The following is a 24954-nucleotide window of genomic DNA, read 5'->3' as shown; positions in this document are numbered from 1 at the left end:
AGGATTTTATAAAAATGTTAAATAGCATTTGCCATTTATTTATTTTATTGCATTAAAAGGCTTTGCAGTCTAGATGGACACATCTCGTGGTCCAGATTTGGACTGGAGTCTGCCATTTGGTATATTGTATGGATAGATAAACATTATTCAGTAAATGTTGTTTCGCATTATGTTGATAAAGGCTTACTTCATGGACAACATAAGGCTACATTTACACAACAATTTATTTTATTTTATTTCACATACACACCACAACCTTGTCAAGAAGATGCATGTCTGCGACAACAATTTAAACTGCATTAAATGTGCCGGACCAGTAGTTGGCGATATTACTTTGTAAAGAAACACTTCAGACCTGTGAACATACGCATTCTTTTACAGAGGGATAAATATTAAAGACAGAGAAAGCATTGAGCAGTTTTGTGGATCAAGTGATTCTGGATTATAAAGCGATAATAAAGTAGTTATCTTGAGTAGCACAAACTAAGACTGCTCGATTATGGCCAAAATCATATTATGATTATTTTGGTAAAAAAACAATCAGAGGTATTTTGGTGTTAAAAATTGGTAGTGGTTATTTTAGAGTTTAAAAAAAATCACAATTATTATTATGAAAAAGTTATTTTGGTGTATAAAATTATAAAATAATCACGATTATTTTGGTTTAAAAACAATCACAGATATTTGGGTGGGTGGAGGGCGTGTAATCACAAATATTTTGGTTAAAAAACAGGAAGTGTTTAACACATGTTTTATTTTGTAAACATATTTTTTTAATCACATTTTTTTTTCTTCATAATCATAAACCTGTGTTGTTGTTTTTTATTTTTATTTTTAATCATGTTTTTTTATAAACACATTTTTTTTTATCATAAACATGGACATTTGTTTATTTATGTACTCAAAAAGAATAATAAACACGATTATTAATACAAATTTTTTAATAATACTCATGGTTACTGTGTAAAAATCATAATCACGGTTATTTGGGTGAAAATCGTAATCACGTTTTTTTATAATGCCTTTTTTCCATAAACACATTTTTTTAATCATGAATATTGATTTATTTATTTATTTGAAAAAAAATCATAAACACGATTATTTATTTTATGATCGTAATTGCGGTTATTGGGGTAAAAATTATAAACACAATGATTTATTTATTAAAAAAACCATAAACACAATTTATTATCATTATTTTTGTTATTATTATAATTTTTTATAATCGTAATCACAGTTATTGGGGTAAAAATCATAAACACGTTTTTTTGGTTAAAAACAATAATCATGATTATTTAACACGATTACTCAATGACTTTGAAAACATGCATTTATTGATTTATTACATTTTTATGAAGTAAGTGTTGCAATAAACTACAAGTGTTAAAGTAGTGATGCCTTACAAACACATCAGTTTAGCAGCACGCAATATATATTTTAGTCGCACAATAATTGTTTAACCTCGATTATCTTGTTTTTGCAATAGTTTGAATCAAACATTGAAATAAAAAAAACAAAAACAAATAATTGCACATCTTTGACACAAACACACTCCTATAGACTACAATTGTTGTTTTGGTTGTGAAGTACTCACACATGTCTGTAGACTAAACACACACTATACATGTACATGACATCAAATTTTCACAGATTTACGTTTTTGAAGTTGAAACCCACTTTCAAAAGTTTTGTTTTCAGGACCCCAAAACTCTGCTGTCGTGAAAATTAACACATCAAAATTGTCTATTAATGGTTGAAAGCATTGTCACTAAATGTGTTAATTGAGTTATTGAGAGTTTGATGTGTTGTTTGTTTCAGAGAGACAGTTAACCAGCAGAAGAGACTTCAGTGTTCTGGATTACCAGCATCAGAGCTTCACCAGAAACAAACCAACTCACTCGCCGCTCCATTACCACCTGACAAACAAGGTGTGTGTCTGTGTGTGTGTCTGTGTTTGTGTGTGTGTGTGTGTGTGTGCACATGAATGTTAAGATGGAGAAAGAGAGAGAGAGAGAGAGAGAGAGAGAGAGAGAGAGAGAGAGAGAGAGAGAGAGAGAGAAAGAGAGAGAGAGAGGAGGTTAATGATGAAAGTGAGAACATTTCTCATTTGCACTGTTGAACTTTTAGCCCACTTTAACAGATTTTCTTTATTTTTCATCAACCTCTCTCTCTTGTTCCCATGGTGACTATCACTGTGTTAAACTATTTTTACCAGGACAATAACACAACCTCAGTGCAGCAGACATCAGTGCTGTAGTCGAGTCCAACAAAGACAAAGATTGAGTGTCGAGTCCAAGTCAAGACCGAGTCCACATCCAGTTTTATCTGGACTCAGATGCAAAACTCCATCAATCGAGTTGGACTCAACTACAACACTGAAAAACATCAAAATGCATGTGTATGTGTTTTAATGTGTACGTGTGTATGTGTGTGTGAATAACTTCATCTCTTAGTTTGTATAATCAGTATTGTGTCTATGGGGGTTCTTTTACCTCATACATCTCTGTTATTAATGCATTAAAGGTGCAGTGTGTACATTTTTGTGGCATCTAGTGGTCAGGTTGCGCATTGCAACCAATGGCTCAGTCCACTACTCACCCCTCACTTTTGAAACACATAGAGAAGCTACGGTAGCCATCACCGGACAAACATGTCATTGTCGGAGACAACTTAGTAAAAAAAGTTTGTCCGTTAAGGGCTTCTGTAGAAACATGGCGGCACAAAATGGCGACTTCTATGTAAGGGGACCCTCGGTGTATGTAGATAAAAACAGCTCATTTTAAGGTAATAAAAACATAATGGTTTATAAAGAAAGGTCATTATACACCCCTAATCATATAGTTTTGTATATTATTTTGCATTTCTGTAAAGAAATTCTTCTAAAAATTACACACTGCACCTTTAAATGTAAATGTTGTTTTCTCTCTCCAGCACTCATCATACCATTGGTTGATCAGAGGAAGGTGATATCTGTGATTTTGGTGAGTTTTCTCTCTCTCTTTCTTTATCTTTCTCACCTCAAGGCAGATTGAATTAATTCTTTCTATCCTGAGATTTCACACTTGTTTGTAAGCGCATGTTTTGCCGGATTTGGATCATCTTCAGGGAAACTTGTTCTCGCTTGTACTTTCTAACAAGCAGCCTAATGTTGCTGTTTTACGAGGCGCGTTATTCAATGCAGAATTCATTTCTAATTGAGTAATAAAAGTTTATGATGCCGTGAGGTTTATGGGTGGAGATTTCAGCATCGGTGACACACGATTGTGACGGATGATATCAGACCATGTGTGTATGTATAGATTCACATCTCCGGCTCTATTCTCAACCCAGCCTACGCTGTTTCAGAAGTTAGGAAGATATCATCTATTGGCAAACTCACTGAATGTGTCCCTTAAAGATAAGACAATCCCAGAATGCATTGCAATAAGCCCAGAGAAAACATTTAATGGTGGACAAGCCAAGACAAAAGATGGAATGTTGTGAATATACTTCAGATCCGTCATTAATGTGATGTTTTAGGTCTGGCTTGGAGTAGATCTAATGTGTGTGATTCTGTGTGTGTGCACGTGTGCGCTCATGCATGCACATGTGTGTGTGTCTGTTGAAAAAACAATGAAATGTGTGATATTTTTTGTCTCTGTCACAGCTCGGCTGTAAACCGCTAACAGAACAAGACCAGCAAAACCTGAACATTCTGGAAAAACACGTAAGATGCGCATATACACATATTTTTTACATATATATTACTGTAAAATGTTACATACCTTTAATAAAACAATAAGATCTGGCTGGATAAAAATGTCTGAGATCTTTAACATCTTTTTATTTACTTGGAAATAAGATTAAATTTACCATGGTAAAATGCCATGCCACTGTAAATGATTAACATTAATAATGAATTTAAAATGAATAAATAAAAAGAAATGATTTCAGTAATACTAGTACAGTTGTGTACAACAGGTGTAGTATAAATATATAAAAAACAATCACTTCATTTTCTATGTTTGTTTTTGCCTAAAGTGCTTTTATTTTAATAAAATTTTTTGGAGGATACTATGGTACAAAGGTTCAGTTGAATTAAAAGTCAACGCACGTTCATATCCTTGTGTTTTATTTTTGGTTATAAGGGTCCAGAACCTTTCATCATACAACCACCATCATCATCCTCATTAGAACACACACACAGACACGCACACGCACACACACCCACACACACTCATATACACTTCACACACACTTCACTGAGCTTTGATTCTGATGATTATAGAAGCAATTTAACATCAGACGAGTTTAAAAGCATCTCATGACGAGAAAAATAATGAAAAAGATCAGATAACAACAGACGCTTGTGACTACAGGAAATAAATCTTGACATGTGACTGATGTTAGATCAACACAGGTGTGTGTGTGTGCGTGTGTGTACAGTACTGTGAAAAAGTCTTGGCGCACTACCGCTAGCTTTGTTGTTTTGGCAAAGTTTTAATGTCATCCATATTTATGTTATTTTTCGCTCTTTTTATTAAGATACAAACAAAATACAGCTACACAAAATTAAAAACAAAACAAATTTCAGAACTAAATGTCGTCTTCTGCATCAGTCATCATTGCCTGTTTTTGCTCAACTTGAAGAGGAGTAAACCCTTAAATACTTGAAACGTTATACGTTTATATGTTTTTTTATACATACAAATTTCCTGTACGTGTATTTTCTGGTTGTATATACATTAAATCAGAGGTCCCCAAGTACCGGGTCGCAAGAACGTCCTGAAAACAATTTGCATAATAGCTAAGTAATAGCCATAGACTGTAAAAAAAAAGATGGACGACGCGACGTCGCCTCCCTCCATTGTAACGAATTGAAGCCAAAAATGTCCGACCATGGTCGCCGCCGCCATGTTAAGTAACAACGTCAGTTTGGAGCCAAGGCATGCGCAGAAGGAATCGTCCTTGGAGCCAGAGGTGGAACCGCGGTATCAAACTTCCGCCCAAACGCTCACGCGCCCAATCCAACCTCACCAATCATAACGACACTCCCAGTTTCTATACCATCATATTACTAGCTAAAATTAAACTTAGCACAAAAATTAACACTTGAACATATATCAGCGTGATAACAACTACCTGAAAGGACCAAAACCATCTTTCTGAAAATTTTATTGGAAGTGTAAAACGATTTGTTTGAAACGAGAGGGCGAGGTTTATGACTTGTACTGCAGCCAGCCACCAGGGGGCGATCAAAGAGCCAGCGGTTTTCACTTTCCAAGACTCACCCTACAGTCACATTAGCTACAAAAGTGAGCGACACCGAGCGACACGCACCCGCTTGATGGGCGTTCCTTAGCTAGTATCTAAAAGTGTTATCAAAAGTCACTTCAGAGGTATTGTTAACTATTTCACCGCCAGCGTTTTTAAAAAAAGTTGCCAGCCAGCGCCAGCGTTTTTCATGATTTTCCCCAAAGTTTAATGCCTTCCAGAAAATGTTCTTCTTTAAATTTATAAACATACAATATACCAAATGAAAGAACAGACCCTCTGCTTTCAAACAAAAAAAAACGTTGCATCCTACCTTTAGTAGTTCTTTTGTAATCAGCTTTTGAATATGGGTAGGTTTCTGCAAAAACACCACATTTTGAGCAAAAAGCTGAGATAATTCCATTATTTTGATGGACTTTTCATAGAGATCCCATTCAGAGCGATCTTTAAAACAGACATGGACATGCAGCAGCTTGCCATAGGGCAATACTTCCGGGTTTAAAAAGTTGCAGAAGGGCCACCTGGTGGATAATAGCGGTATTGCAAAAAGACGGAAAATCTCGTCATTGGCGGGGAAGCGTTTTCTCTTAATTGACGAGATATCTCGTCAATGGCGGTGAAAGACTTAAGTTACAAGAACGATGTTTTTGGATTTAAAAGTATTTATTTCTCGATAAAAGTAACAAAATATATGAGATAAAATGCCAAACTGATCAGATATATACAGAAATACGCATTTTCCGCCATCTTGAATTATTTGCTTCAACTTGGCCACAGACCTACGTCACGCTGCCCCTTCACTCCGATTGGCAGTCGCTTTGTCGCATCGCTCGGCCGGTGACTTCTTCTTTCGAGGGCACTCGATGCGAAGTTCATCACAACATGTATGTAGCGCGTCATGTGGGTGGTTCGTAATTTTAAATATATGTGTTCTGCACTTTGAGAGATGTGTGCATCACGTGTTTTGTCAAAATAAGTGTCTGCTCCAGACGCGTCTAAAGGGTTTTTGATAAAAGAGACGCTCGCGTTTGCCAGATACTTGCATAATGTCATATATAATCAGAGTTTAGTGTTAAGGGAGTGTCTTGCGTGTATTTTGTGAACGGGAGCTTCTCTTTTATCATAAACGGTTTGGACGTGTGTGCAGCAGGCACTTATTTTGACAAAACACGTGATGAACATGACACAACATACACATATTTTGAAAACTCAAGCAATGCACATGACATGAACACTTATTTTGAATTAATGCCCCTCTCGGATGAGCAGTCACGAGAAGATAACAAAGAAATAAGAACTAAAGTTCAAGCTGCCTTTGAGAACAGCAAGTCAAGTTCCTTTTCAATTAATTATTAAGACTAAATGGGCAGACAAACTCGTGAAACAATGAAAGTAAAACAATCCTCCAAAATGTTTTAAACGTCTATTAAAATAAAACTGTTATTTTCCTAATGATTCTTTGATCTTTACTTCTGTTTAAAACGTTATATATTTCACAGATTTTCAGCACTTTGTTTGAACAGCACCTCTGCAAACTACGGAGCCCCTGAAGGGACATGACGCAAAACTAAAATAAAGTTTAGTTTCGCGTGCGCACGTAAAAGTTTCACGTGAGCACGCAAAACTAAAAATTCTGCACATAAAGGTTTCGCGTGAGCACATGAAACTAAACTTGTGTTTTATTTACTCCAGTGTCATTTTAGTGCAGTGCTTCTCAATTGTTTTCTGTCACGCCCCCCCTAGTAAGAGGTAAACATTTCGCGCCCCCCCAACTCTCCGCCGCGACTGTAAATAGTATAATTTGTCTATAAAATTACACATCTGCAAAACATTGTATCCTTATTAACATTGAGAAAACACAAAAAGAAAACACAAAAAAAGAAATATCGATCAACTTACAACAAAGAATAACTTTATTAACATTGTTTTTTAGTCTGTAACAGAAAAGACTTAAAATGCATCAATTTGCCTGAAAAAAAAATCAATCCTTATTTAAAGTATATTATTTTTTGACCATTTGATACTGAAAAATTAAATATAATCAATAAATAATAATAAAAAACACAAGCGGCTTATCAGCGTGATTGGGGTGTAATGTCTTTAAAAATCACTTCCTGAAAAAGTATTTTCCCCGCTCCGTTTGCTCTGGTGTCAGGGTTTCAATGGAGTAGGTTTGTCAGAGCCAGCGGGAGAACATGACAGAATATAAAGCTACAAACAGAAACATCTACACAGAAATTCAAATGAAGGCCATTTAGAAACTCGTACAGACGCTCGGAGACATAAGATCAGGAAAAACGAAGATCATAACATCAGATTCAAATGCTGTTTCTGTCAGAAAAGATGGACTGTGAGAATAAATGGAGAGAGAGAGAGCGTTTAATGTCTCATTCTGAGAGGAAATCAAAATTGGCACCGTTTACTTGCACGTGTCACGCTGAAGAAATAAAAACTCTGATTTTTTTCTGAAGTTAAAAGGAGAAATGTCAGTCGCTTTTTCATACTGTATAATGAATGAAAACCGAAGCTTTGAGCATCCAAAGGACAAAAATGTATGATATACAGTAAATATTTGATATTCTGTAGTGTAGTATCATCAGGTTACATCATCACTGCTGTTTAGATTATAGATTTACATGCACATCATTATAAAAGTTTACCATTTGCACGTGTTTTGGGTCTTATCTATTCATGTAAATATTTGGGATGCACCGAATCCAGATTTTTTTGGGTTCGGCCGAATACCGAATCCACTGTTTAAGATTTGTCCGACCAGCGTAGTCCAAGCCTAGGGTTCGGTTCGTTGGAAAAAAATCGCCGAACCCCGTCAAAAAGCCCAGTATTCAGCCGAATCCGAATCCTGGATTCGGTGCATCCCTAGTAAATATCAGACAGAAATTTTACTCTCACATAACATCATTTTACTATATAGCAGTGGTTAAACGGATTACATGATGTTTTTTCAGTCATGAATTGAATAATTTTTGGAAACGCAAAAACAGGGGTGGGGAAATAAAATAAGAACAAATCAAGGAATTAAAAGCACACAGAAATAGAAAAAACAGATACAAATAAAGTTAAATATAACAGTAGTATTTAGCAGGGTGTGATTTGCTGGGGGATTTTATATCCCCTCTGATTTTTGCATTACACCCTGGTATTTAGGTACAGAAATATAATCAAATGAATTATAACGCTCTTCATTTATAAATGAAATTTAATTTTTAACACAAACTTAAGGAGATTTTTTAAGGGTACTGTCACTTTAAGACCAGATTAGAATGGATTCACAGACACTCATGTTTGATTTCTTTCTGAACTGTTTGCATTCATTTTAAGACCTAACTGACTCAGGTCTTTATAAGAATACTTGGCAACCCTGTGGTATTTCCTGATAATTTTGTGTGTACATGTCCTGTTAAAGGCGCTCTAAGCGAATCTGTGAGACGTCACTTTTTGTTGATGTTTGAACTGTTTTCAAACAGATGGAGCGTAGCTAACTCCTCCCCCTCCCTTCCGTGCTTTCATGAACGCGTCCAACCCCCACCCTCAAATCCTTCTTGTCGTTTATTGGCTGGAACACTTTGTTTTGTTTTGTGGTGCTAGGTTTGGCCACTATGTTTTTATTGCAGTTTGCGAAGCCTGGGCTGTCTACAGAGATCACGTTTTTTTACAGTTTGATCAGCGGACAGGAAGCAAGCAGATAGTGAGGAGATGTTTGCTGTATGTAACAAAAAATGTTTTATGATCTAAAACGCGTGAATTCGCTTAAAGAACCTTTAAGCTCAGAGAGATTCTGTGTTTGTGTGCTTTTTGAAACGCACCTCTCTGTGCATGCGCTTATGAGTGTTTGTCTATTTGAGTATTTGTGTGTGCACAGAAACCAGCTCACTTTAACATCTTCTTCCACTCAAATTGTTTAAAAAAGCTTAAATGTTAACATTAGCAAGGTTTAGAAACACATGCAAATGATAAACTTTCTATACAGATGTCCGGTCGGAACTTTACTTTCGGTTTCAATTTTTTTTAATGGTCTGACTAGTTGCTAAACTGAACTCTTAAGCAAATACCTCATCGACGAAAATAACAAATGTTTTGGTTTTATATAATCTATGTGTTGTTTATTTTGCTTGTTATATAAATAAACTACTTTAAAAGTACTTTGTTGTTATTTATTCTTAGCGGAGTTTACCAGAAGTTATGTGTTGACCACGAAAGCCGCTTGTTTATGTTGTTACTGCTGAAACCATCTATAAACAGTTATTTTTTTCTGAATGATGCGTATTTGATTAATTAAAAAAATTAATGCGCAATTCGCTACTCATGGCCTCTTTGAGAAGTTTTGTGTTGGCACATCAGAAAGAAACACACGTGTATACGGAATCTGTGCTTTGCATCTACACTATAAAATATTCACAGCATTTTTTAGCAAATTAACACATATTTTTATGTTACTTAAATTTTTAGTTAAATAATTTCAACTGGAATTTATAAGTTTTTTTAAAAAAAGCCAAAACTTTAATAGTAGGTGAGATTAACTTGCAAAACCGAGTAATTTTTTACTTCATGCTGCATTTGTTTTTACAGTGTAGGTCTTAAAGTGAAAGCACATCAAATAAATTCCATGTCTGCAAGTGCAAACTAAACTTTTTATGAAATATTGATAACTTATCGATATTGGACTGAATTAAAATCTAATCAAATCGAAACCTTATAAAAATAATCTAATTTAAAGGTTTTGTGGAGGATTTTCTTTTTCCGGGTGGATCATCAAGACTATTGGTCCTCATAGTTGTCAATCAGGAGTGTTTCGCAATTGCATATTTTTAAAGTGGAAAAGGCAGTTCTTTTCTAAAATTCAAGAAAATCCTCCTCTACCCCTTTAGTTGCCAAAATTAGTTGTAATATCAAGCCCTATATTTTCTATTTTAACAGCTTAAAGTGTTTGCTTATGAAATGATCAGGACACTGAAAAAATGTAATGCAGAAATAATTGATCTTTTATTAACACTTTCTGGTTTAACATTAATATTCCTTTAGGATTACTGTATTTTGGGCCTGATACTAGGCAGTACTAATAGAAAAATTACTGCTAAAAAGGCATCAATGTATTTGTAGTAGTTTCCCTTTCAGAAGCAAATTTATATGAGAATAATATTTAACTCACGAGGTTGGTGCTTGATATCCCCACCATTATTTATGGCCTATACAAAAAGCATGTCTAAAACCTCATGCTGATTCACGCTGCTCTTGGTAGATTGTGTTGGTCATTATGGAAATGAGGTTTTTGCGCCCATATTTTCTTTAACATGCGCCTTGTCAGTAAATCACAGCAGATATTTTGTTGCTCTATTGAAATTGCAGAATCTGGCCGTAAATGTTTATTTTTGATGTACGAGCTCAGTTTAACACATATGTGTCTTATTCTCAGATGACCGTGACCTGTAAGCGTGTCCTGTACATGCATCCACACAGTCAATCCCATAATCCACCAGTGGAGAACAAAACCAGCTCACGGTCAGAAGACTACAGAGAACTCGACCGCAAGATCTTACAGCTGTGTGGTAGGAGAAACATAAAGACATTTACAAAAATACAAATACAGCTCCAAATCCAACTAACATGACATCCCACACGCTCATATTGCATTAAAGATCTCATAGAGTTTAACTGAAGGACGGAGTCATATATAATGTACACTATGTAGACTTGATGAGATTCGCTCTAGTGCACTTTTGTATTGTTGTTCTTGTGTTACTATAATTGCTTTTCTTGTTACCTCGTTTGGCCAAAAGCGTCTGCTAAATGACTCAATGTAAATATATAACCGTGAGGATTTTCCTATAACCTACAGGTGTGTTGACAGATGTATCTGCTTTGATTGACAGGTGAGCTGTATGATCTTGACGCCGTATCTCTACAGCTTAAAGTCATCAACTACGTAAGTATAAAACTCACGACTCCGTGTTTGCTCTGGATGTGTCCTTGCTGAAGTATAATACAGCAGAATTGATCTGTTTTCCTCACCGCGAGGAGAGAATGTCTTGTGTGTTTTTTATGCGCGAGGAAGGTCGAGCAGCTTTTATTTATGGCTGAGTATTAGATAAGAGCTTTATTGGGCTCTGAACGCCTCCAGCACCTCGTGAAGGTCGCTCACTGATCTGCACTCCTGCCAAAATTGCATTACATTACAACAATGCAAAGAAATGAACTGAGAGAGTATGAACATCACACAAACACAAACATGTACACACAGACACACACATTTACATTTAGAGTCACAAGAAAGGTTTGATTTTTTTCACAGACAGCATCTCAATCACATGGATTCTTCAATCCCAGCATGCATTGCAGTGATCTCTGTCAAACAGATGCTAGATAAATCTAGAGAGATGTTTCACGTTGTTAGTTTAGTGCAGTGCTTCTCAATTATTTTCTGTCACGCCCCCCCCCCCCCCCCCCCCTAGGAAGAAGTAAACATTTCGCGCCCCCCCAACTCTCCGCCGCGACTGTAAATAGTATAATTTGTCTATAAAATGACACATCTGCAAAGCATTGTATTCTTATTAACATTAAAGAAAACCCAAAAAAATAAATATCAATCAACTTACAACAAAGAATAACTTTATTAACATTGTTTTTTAGTCTGTAACAGAAAATACTTAAAATGCATCAATTTGCCTGAAATAAAAAAATCAATCCTTATTTACAGTATATTTTTTGACCATTTGATACTGAAAAATTACATTAAATATAATCAATAAATAATAATAAAAAACTCAAGCGGCTTATCAGCGTGTTTGGGTTGTAATGTCTTTAAGTGACGGTGCAAAAAATCACTTCCTGAAAAAGTATTTTCCCCGGGGTCTCACGCGCCCCCCTGGTGTCGCTTCGAGCCCCCCCTGGGGGTCCCGCCCCACTATTTGAGAAGCACTGGTTTAGTGTCAGGGCTTGTTTGAGATCTGTCATTAATGATCGAAGGCTTTAATCCTCCTGTAGATATCAAATGTGACAATACACCCAAAAGTTTCCCAGAAGAAATCTGATAAATTAAAGAATCGCATTAAATTTGAATAAAACAAAGAAAGTCAATGACGAGTCTGTACCATGACAGATAACAGATGTGTGTGTTTGTGTAACAACAGGACATTTTACAAACAGGTTTACTGCGATATGCTGTTACAGAAATGAAAGTGCATGTGTGTTAGTTTGTGTGTTTTTTCTGTAAACCACATTATGAATGTTTTTGAAATGTTAAAGGGATAGTTCGGCCAAAAACAATATTAAACCCATGATTTACTCACCCCCAAGCTGTCCGAGTTGCATATGTCCATCGTTTTTCAGACAAACACATTTTCGGATATTTTGGAAAATATTTTAGATCTTTCAGTTGAATAAATGTAATGTTACGGGGTCCAGCAATAGTCCACGACCTTCAAGTCCAAAAAAAGTGCGTCCATCCTTCACAAATTAAATCCAAACGGCTCCAGGATGATAAACAAAGGTCTTCTGCGTGTAATCCGTGCGGTGTTGTTGTAGAAATATCCATATTTAAAATGTTATTAACTTAATTAACTACCTTCCGGTAGCGCCGCCATTTTAGAGTCATCTGCATTCAGGATGAGAGCTTACGCAGCATACAGCGGTTTCTCTGTTGCTGCTCTGTGCCCCCGCCCTCCGAATTTGTCATACGTCACTAAGAAAAGTGCGTACACTACGCTAATACTCTCTCCTGAGTCTAAGATGGCGGCGCTATCGGAAGATATTTAATTACGTTAATAACATTTTAAATATGGATATTTCTACAACAACACCGCATGGATTACCCTCAGAAGACCTTTGTTTATCATCCTGGAGCCGTTTGGATTTAATTTGTGAAGGATGGACGCACTTTTTTTGGACTTGAAGGTCGTGGACTATTGCTGGACCCCGTAACATTACATTAAATCAACAGAAAGATCTAAAACATTTTCTAAAATATCCGAAAATGTGTTTGTCTGAAAAACGATGGACATATAGAACTCGGACAGCTTGGGGGTGAGTAAATCATGGGTTTAATATCGTTTTTGGCCGAACTATCCCTTTAACTTGAATAAACCGTGCACAAGTTAAAAATATGTATTTTTTGTTTATCTATACACTGCAGTTTGTTTACTGGATTTATTTTCTATATAAACGTTACTTCTAATGTTCCTCAGTAGTCTGGACGGCTTCTCTGTTGCCTTGGTAACCAAAATAATGAAATCCCAATATAAAAAATATGATTAGAAAATCCATACAACTCTTGAAATATATCACAATTACTTCATAAAACGCCTCGTTTCTTTGTTGTCCTATTTATAAATGACATGAAGCTGTAAGGTTAAATGATCTAAATGTTAGAAGTCATGCAGTGCACCTGCTTTACACACACACACACACACACAAACACACAAACACACACTCACTCACCGGAGTTTGGGTCGTAACCCCTTTCTGTGTTATTGCTGAACAGAAATTCGTCTCCAGAATGCAATAAATCCCTGAAATGTTTTGATGTAATTACACCACTCAGTTGTGATCTAAATTCAATGAAACGTTTTATGAATTGCTGCTTTGAAAAATGAATCCTGACTGTCGCCTCTCCAGACGAATGCAGAGAAATCATTTGTGAAGTTAAAGAAGTTAAAACGCAGTTAGCATGTCTGTGTCTCTCTCTCTTCATCTGTCTTGTGTGACTCTGAAATCATTTCTATTAGTGTCTCAGAATATAATGTAAGTGCAGATCTGTGTTTGATCAGAGAAGAGGTCTTAATGAAACAAACAAACAAACATTCATGAGATGTGTTGCAATGTGTTTGTGTGCTTCAGTTACAGACAGAAACTCAATCTCAATGCTGCTGCTTACTGCTGGTGTCTGAAGATAACCACCAACTCTTCTGTCAGGTGACACACGCATACACACACATGCACACATGCATACACACACAGTTACACAATCTTGTTACAGTATATTTTCTTCACAGGTTGTTGGAGATAAAGTATTGGAAGAGGAAATCAGTGTTCCAGTAAGTGTTTTATTTGTATGTGTGTGTTTGTGGTAATAGTTTTCAGCAGATGGTAAAGGTAAAAACAGTGTGTTGATCTTTAAATAACTCTGTTTGTGTGTCTGATGGTAGCTGATGTTCGGACGGTTCGGGCAGGTGGTGGAGACAAAGAAATCTATTAGACTACAAGACGTCAGCCAGGTCAGTACAGACACACACACACACACACACACACACACACACACACACACACACACACACACACACACGCACACACACACACACACACACACACACAGCTGCTCTCAGTGTCTCATGCTAATTATGGAGCTTCATTCATTCACAGCTGACTAAAACCAGCTACAGTAATTATCACCACAGACAGATAGACAGACAGACATACAGATGGACAGACAGGGGAAGGAAAAGCTTCTTTGTTAAATAGATTGAGGTTAACAGATATAAGTTGTAGTGATACACATCTATCAGCATTGTGAGATGCAGCGTGTGAGGTACAGTGTGTGAGGTACAGTGTATGACATACAGCGTGTGAGGTACAGCGTATGATGTATAGTATGATGTATAGCATGTGAGGTGCAGCATGTGTGAGCTTCAGAGTGTTACGTACAGATTATAAGGGTGCAGCGTGTATGAGGTACAGGGTGTGTTGGGTACCCGCGTGTGAGGTGCAGCGTGTATGAGGTACAGCGTGTGTTAGGTGCAGCGTGTAAAGTACAGCGTGTAAAGTACAGCGTGTTAGGTACAGTGTGTGAGGTACCGCGTGTTAGGTACAGCGTCTGAGGTACCGCGTGTTAGGTACAGCGTGTAAAGTACAGGTGTAAAGTACAGCGTGTGAGGTACAACGTGTTAGGTACAGCATCTGAGCTACAGCATGTGAGGTACAGCATCTGAGGTACCGCGTGTTAGGTACAGCGTGTAAAGTACAGTGTGTGAGGTACAACGTGTTAGGTACAGCGTGTGAGGTACAGCGTGTAAAGTACAGGTGTAAAGTACAGCGTGTAAAGTACAGCGTGTAAAGTACAGCGTGTGAGGTACAACGTGTTAGGTACAGCGTGTGAGGTACAACGTTTGAGGTATAGCATCTGAGGTACAGAGTGTGAGGTACCACGTGTTAGGTACAGCATGTAAAGTACAGCGTGTGAGGTACAGCGTGTGAGGTACAACATTTGAAGTATAGCATCTGAGGTACAGAGTTGGACGTACCGCGTGTTAGGTACCGCGTGTTAGGTACCGCGTGTTAGGTACAGCATGTGAGGTACAGCGTGTAAAGTACAGGTGTAAAGTACAGCATGTAAAGTACAGTGTGTAAAGCACAGTGTGTAAAGCACAGCGTGTGTCAGGTACAGCGTGTGTCAGGTACAGCGTGTGAGTTACTACGTCTGAGGTACAGCGTGTGAGGTACAGCGTATGAGGTACAGTGTGTGATGCAGTTTTATTTTTGTATGATGGTTCCAGTCTTCTCTGTGCCTATTTGCAGGAGGAGCGAGGGTTGTTGAGCAGTCTGTTGGGTTTTGAACCCAATTCAATGCTCAGTGTACCTGTGATCAGTCAAGCCACTGGACATGTGGTGGCGTTAGCGTGCACCTTCAACAAACTGGGAGGACAGAGGTGTGTGTTTTATTCACATTTAACCAATACTTTGTGCACAGGCTTTTGACCTTTGGTATAGTAGTGCAATGGTCAATTCCTGTTGATTCAAACAGACTGTGATAAAAATGTATGGAATGCATTGTAAGTCACTTTGGATGGGATGTAAATGTCTGTCTCTCTCTCTCTTTCTCTGTGCAGGTACAATGAGACAGATGAACATGTTATTCAACACTGTTTCTGTTACACATCAACTGTCCTCACAAGTACACTCGCCTTCCAGAAAGAACAGAAACTCAAGTTTGAATGTCAGGTGAGAATATTGCATAGTATTGTACCTATATATATTAATGATAACAAAAAAATTAAAGTTTTAAACAGGGGGGTCATGTACCAAAAAGTTTTTAAGGGGTTACAGCTACCCTTCATACTGTAATCAGAATTATTAACCTCATAAATTAAAATAATACATCAAAACCTTTTTATATGCCATATTCGTATAGACTACACAGACCAAAAAGGTGAAGCGTTTATGAATTATTTTATTGCTATTTTACAAATTTATGATAAATTACACTTTACACAAACAACTAATTTAAATGTTACAAATGTACCCCCTCAGTTTAAATGGGCACGATGCCACTTGCTAAAACACTAAAATACTGGAGAAAACACACACATTTAATAAAAATTTTACTTTTTCTCTTAAGAAACCTAAACAAATCTCTATTTACTCTCCATTTAATCTTTGAGGTTTTGATTTGTGATGTTTTTGTGTCGCTCAGGCTCTGCTGCAGGTGGCGAAAAATCTCTTTACTCATCTCGGTGAGTCAAACAAATATCTCATCAACATGACATCTATTAACTTCTTTAATACATTTCATTAAAGATAATCTCGTTTCATTCAGAAATATGTCACATTAAAATGAATTATGCTTTCATGTTCAGTTCAAAAGACTTTCAAAAATGTGTTGTGTTGAATACAAATCATCAAATCACCAACATCTCCTATAATGATGAAGCAATCACACTTATTCAAAGATTTAATGAGAAATTATGCCGTTTATTTCACTCTTACAAAATCTCTCTTTCTTTATAGATGATGTATCTGTATTACTGCAGGAAATCATTGTTGAGGCCAGAAACCTGAGCAATGCTGAGATGTGAGAGACACACACACACACGCACGCACACACATGCACACACAGTGTTCAGATTAAGCCTTAATTACGTGTTTGATAGTTTTGGGTTTCATCCAAACGGATCCGCTCAGAGACTCGGTATCATCCTGACACAACAGCAGGCTCATAAATATCAATTAACTCAAATCAAATATTGTAACATTTAATAAAAGTGATTATACACACACAAACACTCGTATAACAACTGTCTACACACTCCTACACACTCAAACTTTAAACAAGACACAAGACAAAGTGGATTTATTCAGTGTTGTTTTAATCCTGACACACACACACACTGTATACACACAACATTATAATTTATGTGTACATTACTGCCATGATACCCAAACATCTGTGCTATTAACCAGATGTGTTAGTTAACTCTAACCACTGTTACTAGATCAGTTCTTCTGTTGTGTTGTAAATTAAACCTATTGTGTGAAATCAATCTTGTGTATATTGTCTGTTTGTCTCAGTTGTTCGGTGTTTCTGTTGGATCGGGTCAGTCATGAACTTGTGGCTAAAGTCTTTGATGGAGGTGTAGTGAATGATGATGAGGTATGAACTCAGATCTCTCTCTCTCTTTGTATTTAGTTTTAGTTGGTCATTATTGTATCAGAGATTTAATCTTGAGTCTTGTATAAACAGATTAAATCTTATCTTATTAACACACACTTTCATATCATTACAATCAAACTGCTTCTCTCGTTTGTTTAAGTGTAGAAACATATTTCACATGATTGTGTTCATGTCAGGATAAGAGAGATTTATGTGTCTCTTTCTGTCTACAGAAGGAGTTTCGTATCCCGGCGGATCAGGGCATCGCTGGTCATGTTGCCACCACCGGAAAGATTCTTAATATTAAGGATGCGTATTCTCATCCTCTGTTTTACCGCGGTGTGGATGACAGCACTGGCTTTAGAACAAGAAACATCCTCTGCTTTCCCATCAAAGATGAAAATGAAGGTCAGATACCTATCTGTCAGCCATACTATCTCGCCTTATCACTCTCTTGCTCTCTCTGATTTACTCTTAATCCCACCCCTCTCTCTAACTCACTCTGTGTCTCACCCCTCTCACTAACTCACCCTCTTAGTCCCACCCCTCTCTTGAACACACTCTTTGTCTCACCCCTCTCACTAACTCACTCTTTAGTGCCATTCCTCTTACTAACTTTTCTGGCTCACCTCTCTCACTAACTGACCCTCTTCATGTCACTCCTTTCACAGAGTCTTCCTCTCAGTAACACTCCTCTCTCTAACTCACCCTCTCCTTTTCATCTCTCTCACTAACTGACCCTCTTCATCTCACTCCCTCTCAGTCCCTCTTCTCTCTCTAAATCACTCTCGTGAGACTGAGAGTGATTTAGAGAGAGGAGAGGGACTGAGAGGGTGAGTAAGTGAAAGGAGTGAGAAGAAGAGGGTCAATCATTAACTCACCCTCTCTGTCTCACCCCTCTCACTAACTCACCCCCTCCGTCTTACCCCTCTCAGTAACTCACTTTCAGTGCCATTCCTCTCACTAACTCACTCTCCATCTCACCCCCTCACTAACTCACCCCCTTTGTCTCACCCCTCTCACTAACTCACTCTCAGTGCCATTCCTCTCTCTAACTCACTCTCAGTCTCACCCATATCTCTAACTCACCCTCTCCGTTTCACCTCTCTCCATAACTGACCCTCTTCATCTCACTCCTTTTACTAACTCACCCTCTCAGTCCCTCTCCTCTCTCTAAATCACTCTCAGTCTCACCCCCTCACTAACTCACCCTCTCTGTCTCACCCCTCTCACTAACTCACCCACTCTGTCTCACCCCTCTCACTAACTCACCCCCTCTGTCTTACTCCTCTCACTAACTCAATCTCAGTGCCATTCCTCTCACTAACTGACTCTCCATCTCACCCCCTTCGTCTCCCCCCTCTCACTAACTCACCCCTTCCGTCTCACCCCTCTCACTAACTCACCCTCTCCATCTCACACCTTTCACTAATTCACCCTCTCAGGCCCACTACTCTTTAACTCAATCTCTTCGTCTCACCCCTCTCACTAACTCACCCTCTTCGTCTCACGCTTCTCACTAACTCACCCTCTCAGTCCCACTCCTCTCTCTAACTCACCCTCTTTGTCTCACCCCTCTCACTAACTCACCCTCTCCATCTCACACCTTTCACTAATTCACCCTCTCAGTCCCACTACTCTTTAACTCACTCTCTTCGTCTCACCCCTCCCACTAACTCACCCTCTTCGTCTCACCATTCTCACTAACTCACCCTCTCAGTCCCACAGCTCTCTAGGGCTGTCACTTTTGTGAAAAAATCATTTTCGATTTTTAATATATAAGTGTTCATTGAATCGATTGTAAAATCGATTTTCCATGTCTAAAAAAGACGTTTCCATTTAACGCCAAATAACAGACAAATGTAAAGACAGCGCCTGAAACGCACACGTCAGCAATATTTCTTATTCATTGTCATTAAGTTTCGTGCAGAATAAAAAACAGCAACAGTAGTGCAACATTCTCTAAAAAAATATGCAGAGTGGACTGCTGCCATAAATGAAAAACATTACTGCAGGTTCAACCGGCTGCTTTTATGATTTAGGCAATTCAAAAATTATTTTAAATAATGATTCGATCCATTTCAAACAACTGTTCAAAAATGAAACTTTAAATAGACTTACTTGAAGTTGAGAACATGCTGTGCATTTTTTTTATTAAACGTAACCGACACTTAGGCGGCATTAGGCAGGCATAATGAAATGCGCAAAAAGACTAGGGCCATTACAAATTATTGGTCAGGAAAACAAGTCGATCAACATTTTAGGGGTCAAGAGCAGAGCGCTTTTCATTCACTATATGTCCATCTGTTGAGAAGACGCAGTCCGACCGCACTGATGTCCCAGGGAAACTCGGGTACTTCGTTGCCAGCTGCGTATTTCGTACTGCCAATCTTCCATCTCAAAAGCGGGTCGCTGTCAGCTCGCAAGGGTGGCTCCTTGTCATAACTCATCATCTCCTGTAAGGTCACAATTTCGACGCTGTCTCGTGTTGCACAGGTTTATTGACGTTGTCCTCCATTTTCTTTGCAAAACACTAGATGCAGCGATTGAAAGCGTGAAACTATAGGTGCGTAAAATTGCTGGGTATTTTCTGTCTAGCTTTCGCACACCTACTGCACTTTCGGAATTCTTTATTATGTTGGCTTGAGAAAGCCAACATACTGTTGTTGCACTTAAACTTATTATTATTCTTTTTCTTCTGAGACTAAAATTTCTAACTCTAACTCCTCCTAGAGCTTTTAAGCTACACACACCAAACTTTGCACAGACCTTCAGTCTGATCTGACTTGAGTTGCTATATCTTTTCTAAGCGATCGGACTTACGGTTCTCCTAAACCGTCCGATCAAACGTCCCAAAAAAGTCCCATAGACTTACATTCATAGAATGTTTAGGCTGAGTGTTTATTTTCAAATTCTAACTGTCAACTCTCACTCATACAAATACATTACATCATCTCTCAACCTCTCTCAGTCTATCTCTGTCTCACAAAACTCACTCAATAGCACAGACAAACAACTACACACATACACACACACACACAGACACACAACCACACAGACACACAACCACATACAACTACACACAGACACAACTACACACAGATACACAATTACACACACAAACACAAAATTATATATAACATACTGTCACAAAAACACAGACATGCACACACACACAGACACACAACTACACACAGACACACAACTACACACAGACACACAATTACAAACACAAAATTATATATAACATACTGTCACAAAAACACAGACACACACACACACACACACACACACACACACACACACACAACCCACAACCACACACAACCCACCACCACACACAACTACACACACACAGACACACAACCACAAAATTACACACACAAACATAATATTACACACACAAACACAATATTACACACCCAATCATACTCACAGAAACACACACATAAATGTCCATCTGCCCCAAATGCCCCATCTGCCCCATTCTGCCCCAAATGCCTCATCTGCCCCAAATGCCCCAACCGCCCCATTTTGCCCCATTTGCCCCAACTGGCCAATTCTGCTCCAAATGCCTCATCTGCCCCATTCTGTCCTAAATGCCCCAACTGCCCCATCTGACCCAAATTTCCCGTCTGCCCCAACTACCCAATTCTGCTCCAAATGCCCCAACTCCCCCATCTGCCCCAAACACCCAATTCTGCCCCAACTGCCCTAAATACCCCATCTGCCCCAAATGCCCCGTCTGCCCCAACTACCCAATTCTGCCCCATCTGCCCTAAATGCCCCATCTGCCCTAAATGCCCCATCTGCCCTTAATGCCCCATTCTGGCCAAACTGCCCTAAATGCCCCAACTGCCCTAAATGCCTCAAATGCCCCAACTGCCTCATCTGCCATAACTGCCCTAAATGCCCCAACTGCTCTAAATGCCCCAACTGCTCTAAATGCCCCAACTGCTCTAAATGCCCCAACTGCCCTAAATACCCCATTTGCCCCAAATGCCCCGTCTGCCCCAACTACCCAATTCTGCCCCAAATGCCCCATCTGCCCTAAATGCCCTAAATGCCCCAACTGCCCTAAATGCCCCAACTGCCCCATTCTGCCCTAAATGCCCCAACTGCCCTAAATGCCTCAAATGCCCCAACTGCCTCATCTGCCCCATTCTGCCCCATTCTGCCCCAACTGCCCTAAATGCCCCAACTGCTCTAAATGCCCCAACTGCCCTAAATGCCCCATCTGCCCCAAGTGCCCCGTCTGCCCCAATTATCCAATTCTGCCCCAAATGCCCCAACTACCCTAAATGCCCCATCTGCCCCATTCTGCCCCAACTGCCCAATTCTGCCCCAACTAACCCATCTGCCCCAACCAACTTAACTGCCCCAACTGCAGCTCCAGCTATTACTCTCAGACTAGGCTTTCTCAAGCCAACATAAAGTTTGTTCACAAACTTTAACCTCATCTAGTTTTCTTTTTCTGCTTGTTTGTGAGTTTTGTTACATCTATATTTTAACTGTTTAATTCTTTTAAAATTAATAGTGTACATATTTGGTTAAAATCGATTGCCTATTTTCGTTTTCGAAACGTTTTTTGGTTGGTCCGATCGATTGTGCAATCGATTTTCGAACGAAAAGTGACAGCCCTACAGCTCTCTCTAACTCACCCTCTTTGTCTCACCCCTCTCACTAACTCACCCTCTTCATCTCACCCCTCTCACTAACTTACCTTCTTTGTCTCACCCCTCTCACTAACTCACCCTCTTCGTCTCACGCTTCTCACTAACTCACCCTCTTTGTCTCACCCCTCTCACTAACTCACCCTCTTCGTCTCACGCTTCTCACTAACTCACCCTCTTTGTCTCACCCCTCTCACTAACTCACCCTCTTCATCTCACCCTTCTCACTAACTCACCCTCTCAGTCCCACTCCTCTCTCTAACTCGCCCTCTTTGTCTCACCCCTCTCACTAACTCACCATCTTCATCTCACCCCTCTCACTAACTTACCTTCTTTGTCTCACCCCTCTCACTAACTCACCCTCTTTGTCTCACGCTTCTCACTAACTCACCCTCTTCATCTCACCCTTCTCACTAACTCACCCTCTCAGTCCCACTCCTCTCTCTAACTCGCCCTCTTTGTCTCACCCCTCTCACTAACTCACCATCTTCATCTCACCCCTCTCACTAACTTACCTTCTTTGTCTCACCCCTCTCACTAACTCACCCTCTTTGTCTCACGCTTCTCACTAACTCACCCTCTTCATCTCACCCTTCTCACTAACTCACCCTCTCAGTCCCACTCCTCTCTCTAACTCGCCCTCTTTGTCTCACCCCTCTCACTAACTCACCATCTTCATCTCACCCCTCTCACTAACTTACCTTCTTTGTCTCACCCCTCTCACTAACTCACCCTCTTTGTCTCACGCTTCTCACTAACTCACGCTCTTCATCTCACCCTTCTCACTAACTCACCCTCTCAGTCCCACTCCTCTCTCTAACTCACCCTCTTTGTCTCACCCCTCTCACTAACTCTCCGCAACCCTCTTTTTATCTCAGACTTACTCACTTTACTGTTTAACCCTCTTCCTGACACACACTCTCTCTTTGTCTCACCTCTGTCTCACTTCTTTCTCACTCTCTCTTTTCAGAGGTGATTGGAGTGGCTGAGTTGGTGAACAAAATCAACGGGCCGTGGTTTAATCGTTTTGATGAGGACTTAGCGACTGCGTTTTCCATCTACTGTGGCATCAGTATAGCACATGTAAGAAAGATTCAGACTCAATTCATTAGGCTGTTTGTGGGAAAGTTATCAATAATAGATTAACACAGTAGTCATTGTAATAAAGCACTGAAGGGAAATGTGTATGTTAATACAGTGAATGTAAATCGTTTTGATGTAATGTGCTGTGTGTGTGTGTCAGTCTCTTCTGTACAAGAAGGTTCATGAAGCTCAGTTCCGCAGTCATCTGGCCAATGAGATGATGATGTATCACATGAAGGTGTCAGAAGAAGAGGTCACCAAACTTCTGTGTATTGGCATTGAGCCGGTCCAGAAAATCCACCCGAACTTCGCTGAGTTCTCCTACACGCCGCGATCGCTGCCGGACGACAGCACACCCATGGTACCGACCGCACAAACATCCAACTGTTTCAAGATAAATAAAGATATTTATTAACATTCTGTCTGTCTATCAGGGGATTCTGAGCATGTTTGAAGACTTGGGCTTTATTAACACCTACAAGATCGACATGCACACACTGGCCAGGTAAAAAACAACTCTCTTCCTTTTTATGTATTTCAACATTCTTATGAATTTAATACTTACTGGTCTGGACACACAACCACACAATCTTGTGTTTATGTCATCTGTATTTGATCAACCTCTCACCTGAGCAAACAGACTATACTGCTGAACTCAATGATGATGCTGTTGCCGGGCAACGGACCAACTCATCTATAAATCATATTAGGGCATGAGAGAGGAATGTGTTCTCCTACACAAACACTTTAGACTGATGGACCGCTGCTCAAATCAATAATAAAGAGGATGTGTGTGTGTGTGTTTGTGAGATAGAGAAGAAGGGAACGAGACGCTGCATCTCTCTTGCCATATTTTCTGCATCCCTGTTATGCCATCTTCGGCAATATTTCAGATATTTTATGTCACTACTTTTACTTCCTGGCTCTCGAGACATTGGTTGAGTTTATTATACACATTCTGACACACTCACACCTGCAGGTGTTCTCAAAGCGTCTCTACGGCAACGAAAGGTAACGCAACACACTTTAAAGATTTGATGTCCTTCTTGTGTTTAGGTTTTGTCTGATGGTGAAGAAGGGCTACAGAGATCCTCCTTATCACAACTGGATGCATGCGTTCTCTGTCTCTCACTTCTGCTATCTGCTGTACAAGAACCTGGAGCTCTCCAACTACCTCGAGTAAAAAAAACATGCAAATCTCTCTCTCTATATATATACACACAAACATTCATACTAAAGCACTGAATCCTCTTTCTTTATTTGTTTTGTGTTGGTGTAGAGATATAGAGATGCTTGCACTCTTTGTGTCCTGTATGTGTCACGATTTGGACCATCGAGGAACAAACAACTCATTCCAGGTCGCTTCGGTACGTTTAGGAAAGCCACAGTTCAGATTTTAAGTTCACTCAGTTTAATGACTCTAATCTATACTGAAATGAGTTTTATTGATCTGTTTTCATCAGCAATCTGTCCTGGCAGCTCTCTACAGTTCAGAGGGATCTGTAATGGAGGTACAAACACACACAATAGTTTTCATTTGCACCTGTTAATAACATATTTAGATGTTAC

General features: G+C 39.0%; 1 protein-coding gene across 1 annotated transcript in view; it reads left to right on the top strand.

The window, feature by feature from the left end:
* Nucleotides 1-24954, top strand: part of LOC141349005 (cGMP-dependent 3',5'-cyclic phosphodiesterase-like) — a 134619-nt gene that overhangs the window by 97192 nt on the left and 12473 nt on the right. Inside the window, exons 5-24 of the mRNA XM_073865773.1 lie at nt 1819-1928; nt 2932-2981; nt 3647-3706; nt 10685-10817; nt 11142-11194; nt 14104-14178; nt 14259-14300; nt 14412-14480; nt 15778-15908; nt 16089-16200; nt 16673-16712; nt 16987-17050; nt 17548-17629; nt 17863-18037; nt 23273-23385; nt 23546-23746; nt 23820-23890; nt 24442-24564; nt 24665-24752; nt 24849-24896. Coding sequence (XP_073721874.1) covers nt 1819-1928; nt 2932-2981; nt 3647-3706; nt 10685-10817; nt 11142-11194; nt 14104-14178; nt 14259-14300; nt 14412-14480; nt 15778-15908; nt 16089-16200; nt 16673-16712; nt 16987-17050; nt 17548-17629; nt 17863-18037; nt 23273-23385; nt 23546-23746; nt 23820-23890; nt 24442-24564; nt 24665-24752; nt 24849-24896 — 1840 coding nt within the window. The remainder of the gene's footprint in view (nt 1-1818; nt 1929-2931; nt 2982-3646; nt 3707-10684; nt 10818-11141; nt 11195-14103; nt 14179-14258; nt 14301-14411; nt 14481-15777; nt 15909-16088; nt 16201-16672; nt 16713-16986; nt 17051-17547; nt 17630-17862; nt 18038-23272; nt 23386-23545; nt 23747-23819; nt 23891-24441; nt 24565-24664; nt 24753-24848; nt 24897-24954) is intronic.

This window comes from Misgurnus anguillicaudatus, unplaced genomic scaffold (genome assembly GCF_027580225.2).
Source record: "Misgurnus anguillicaudatus unplaced genomic scaffold, ASM2758022v2 HiC_scaffold_33, whole genome shotgun sequence".
Classification (NCBI taxonomy): domain Eukaryota; kingdom Metazoa; phylum Chordata; class Actinopteri; order Cypriniformes; family Cobitidae; genus Misgurnus; species Misgurnus anguillicaudatus.
The sequence above is the reverse complement of the archived record's forward strand: the minus strand, read 5'-3'. Positions and strand labels throughout refer to the sequence as shown.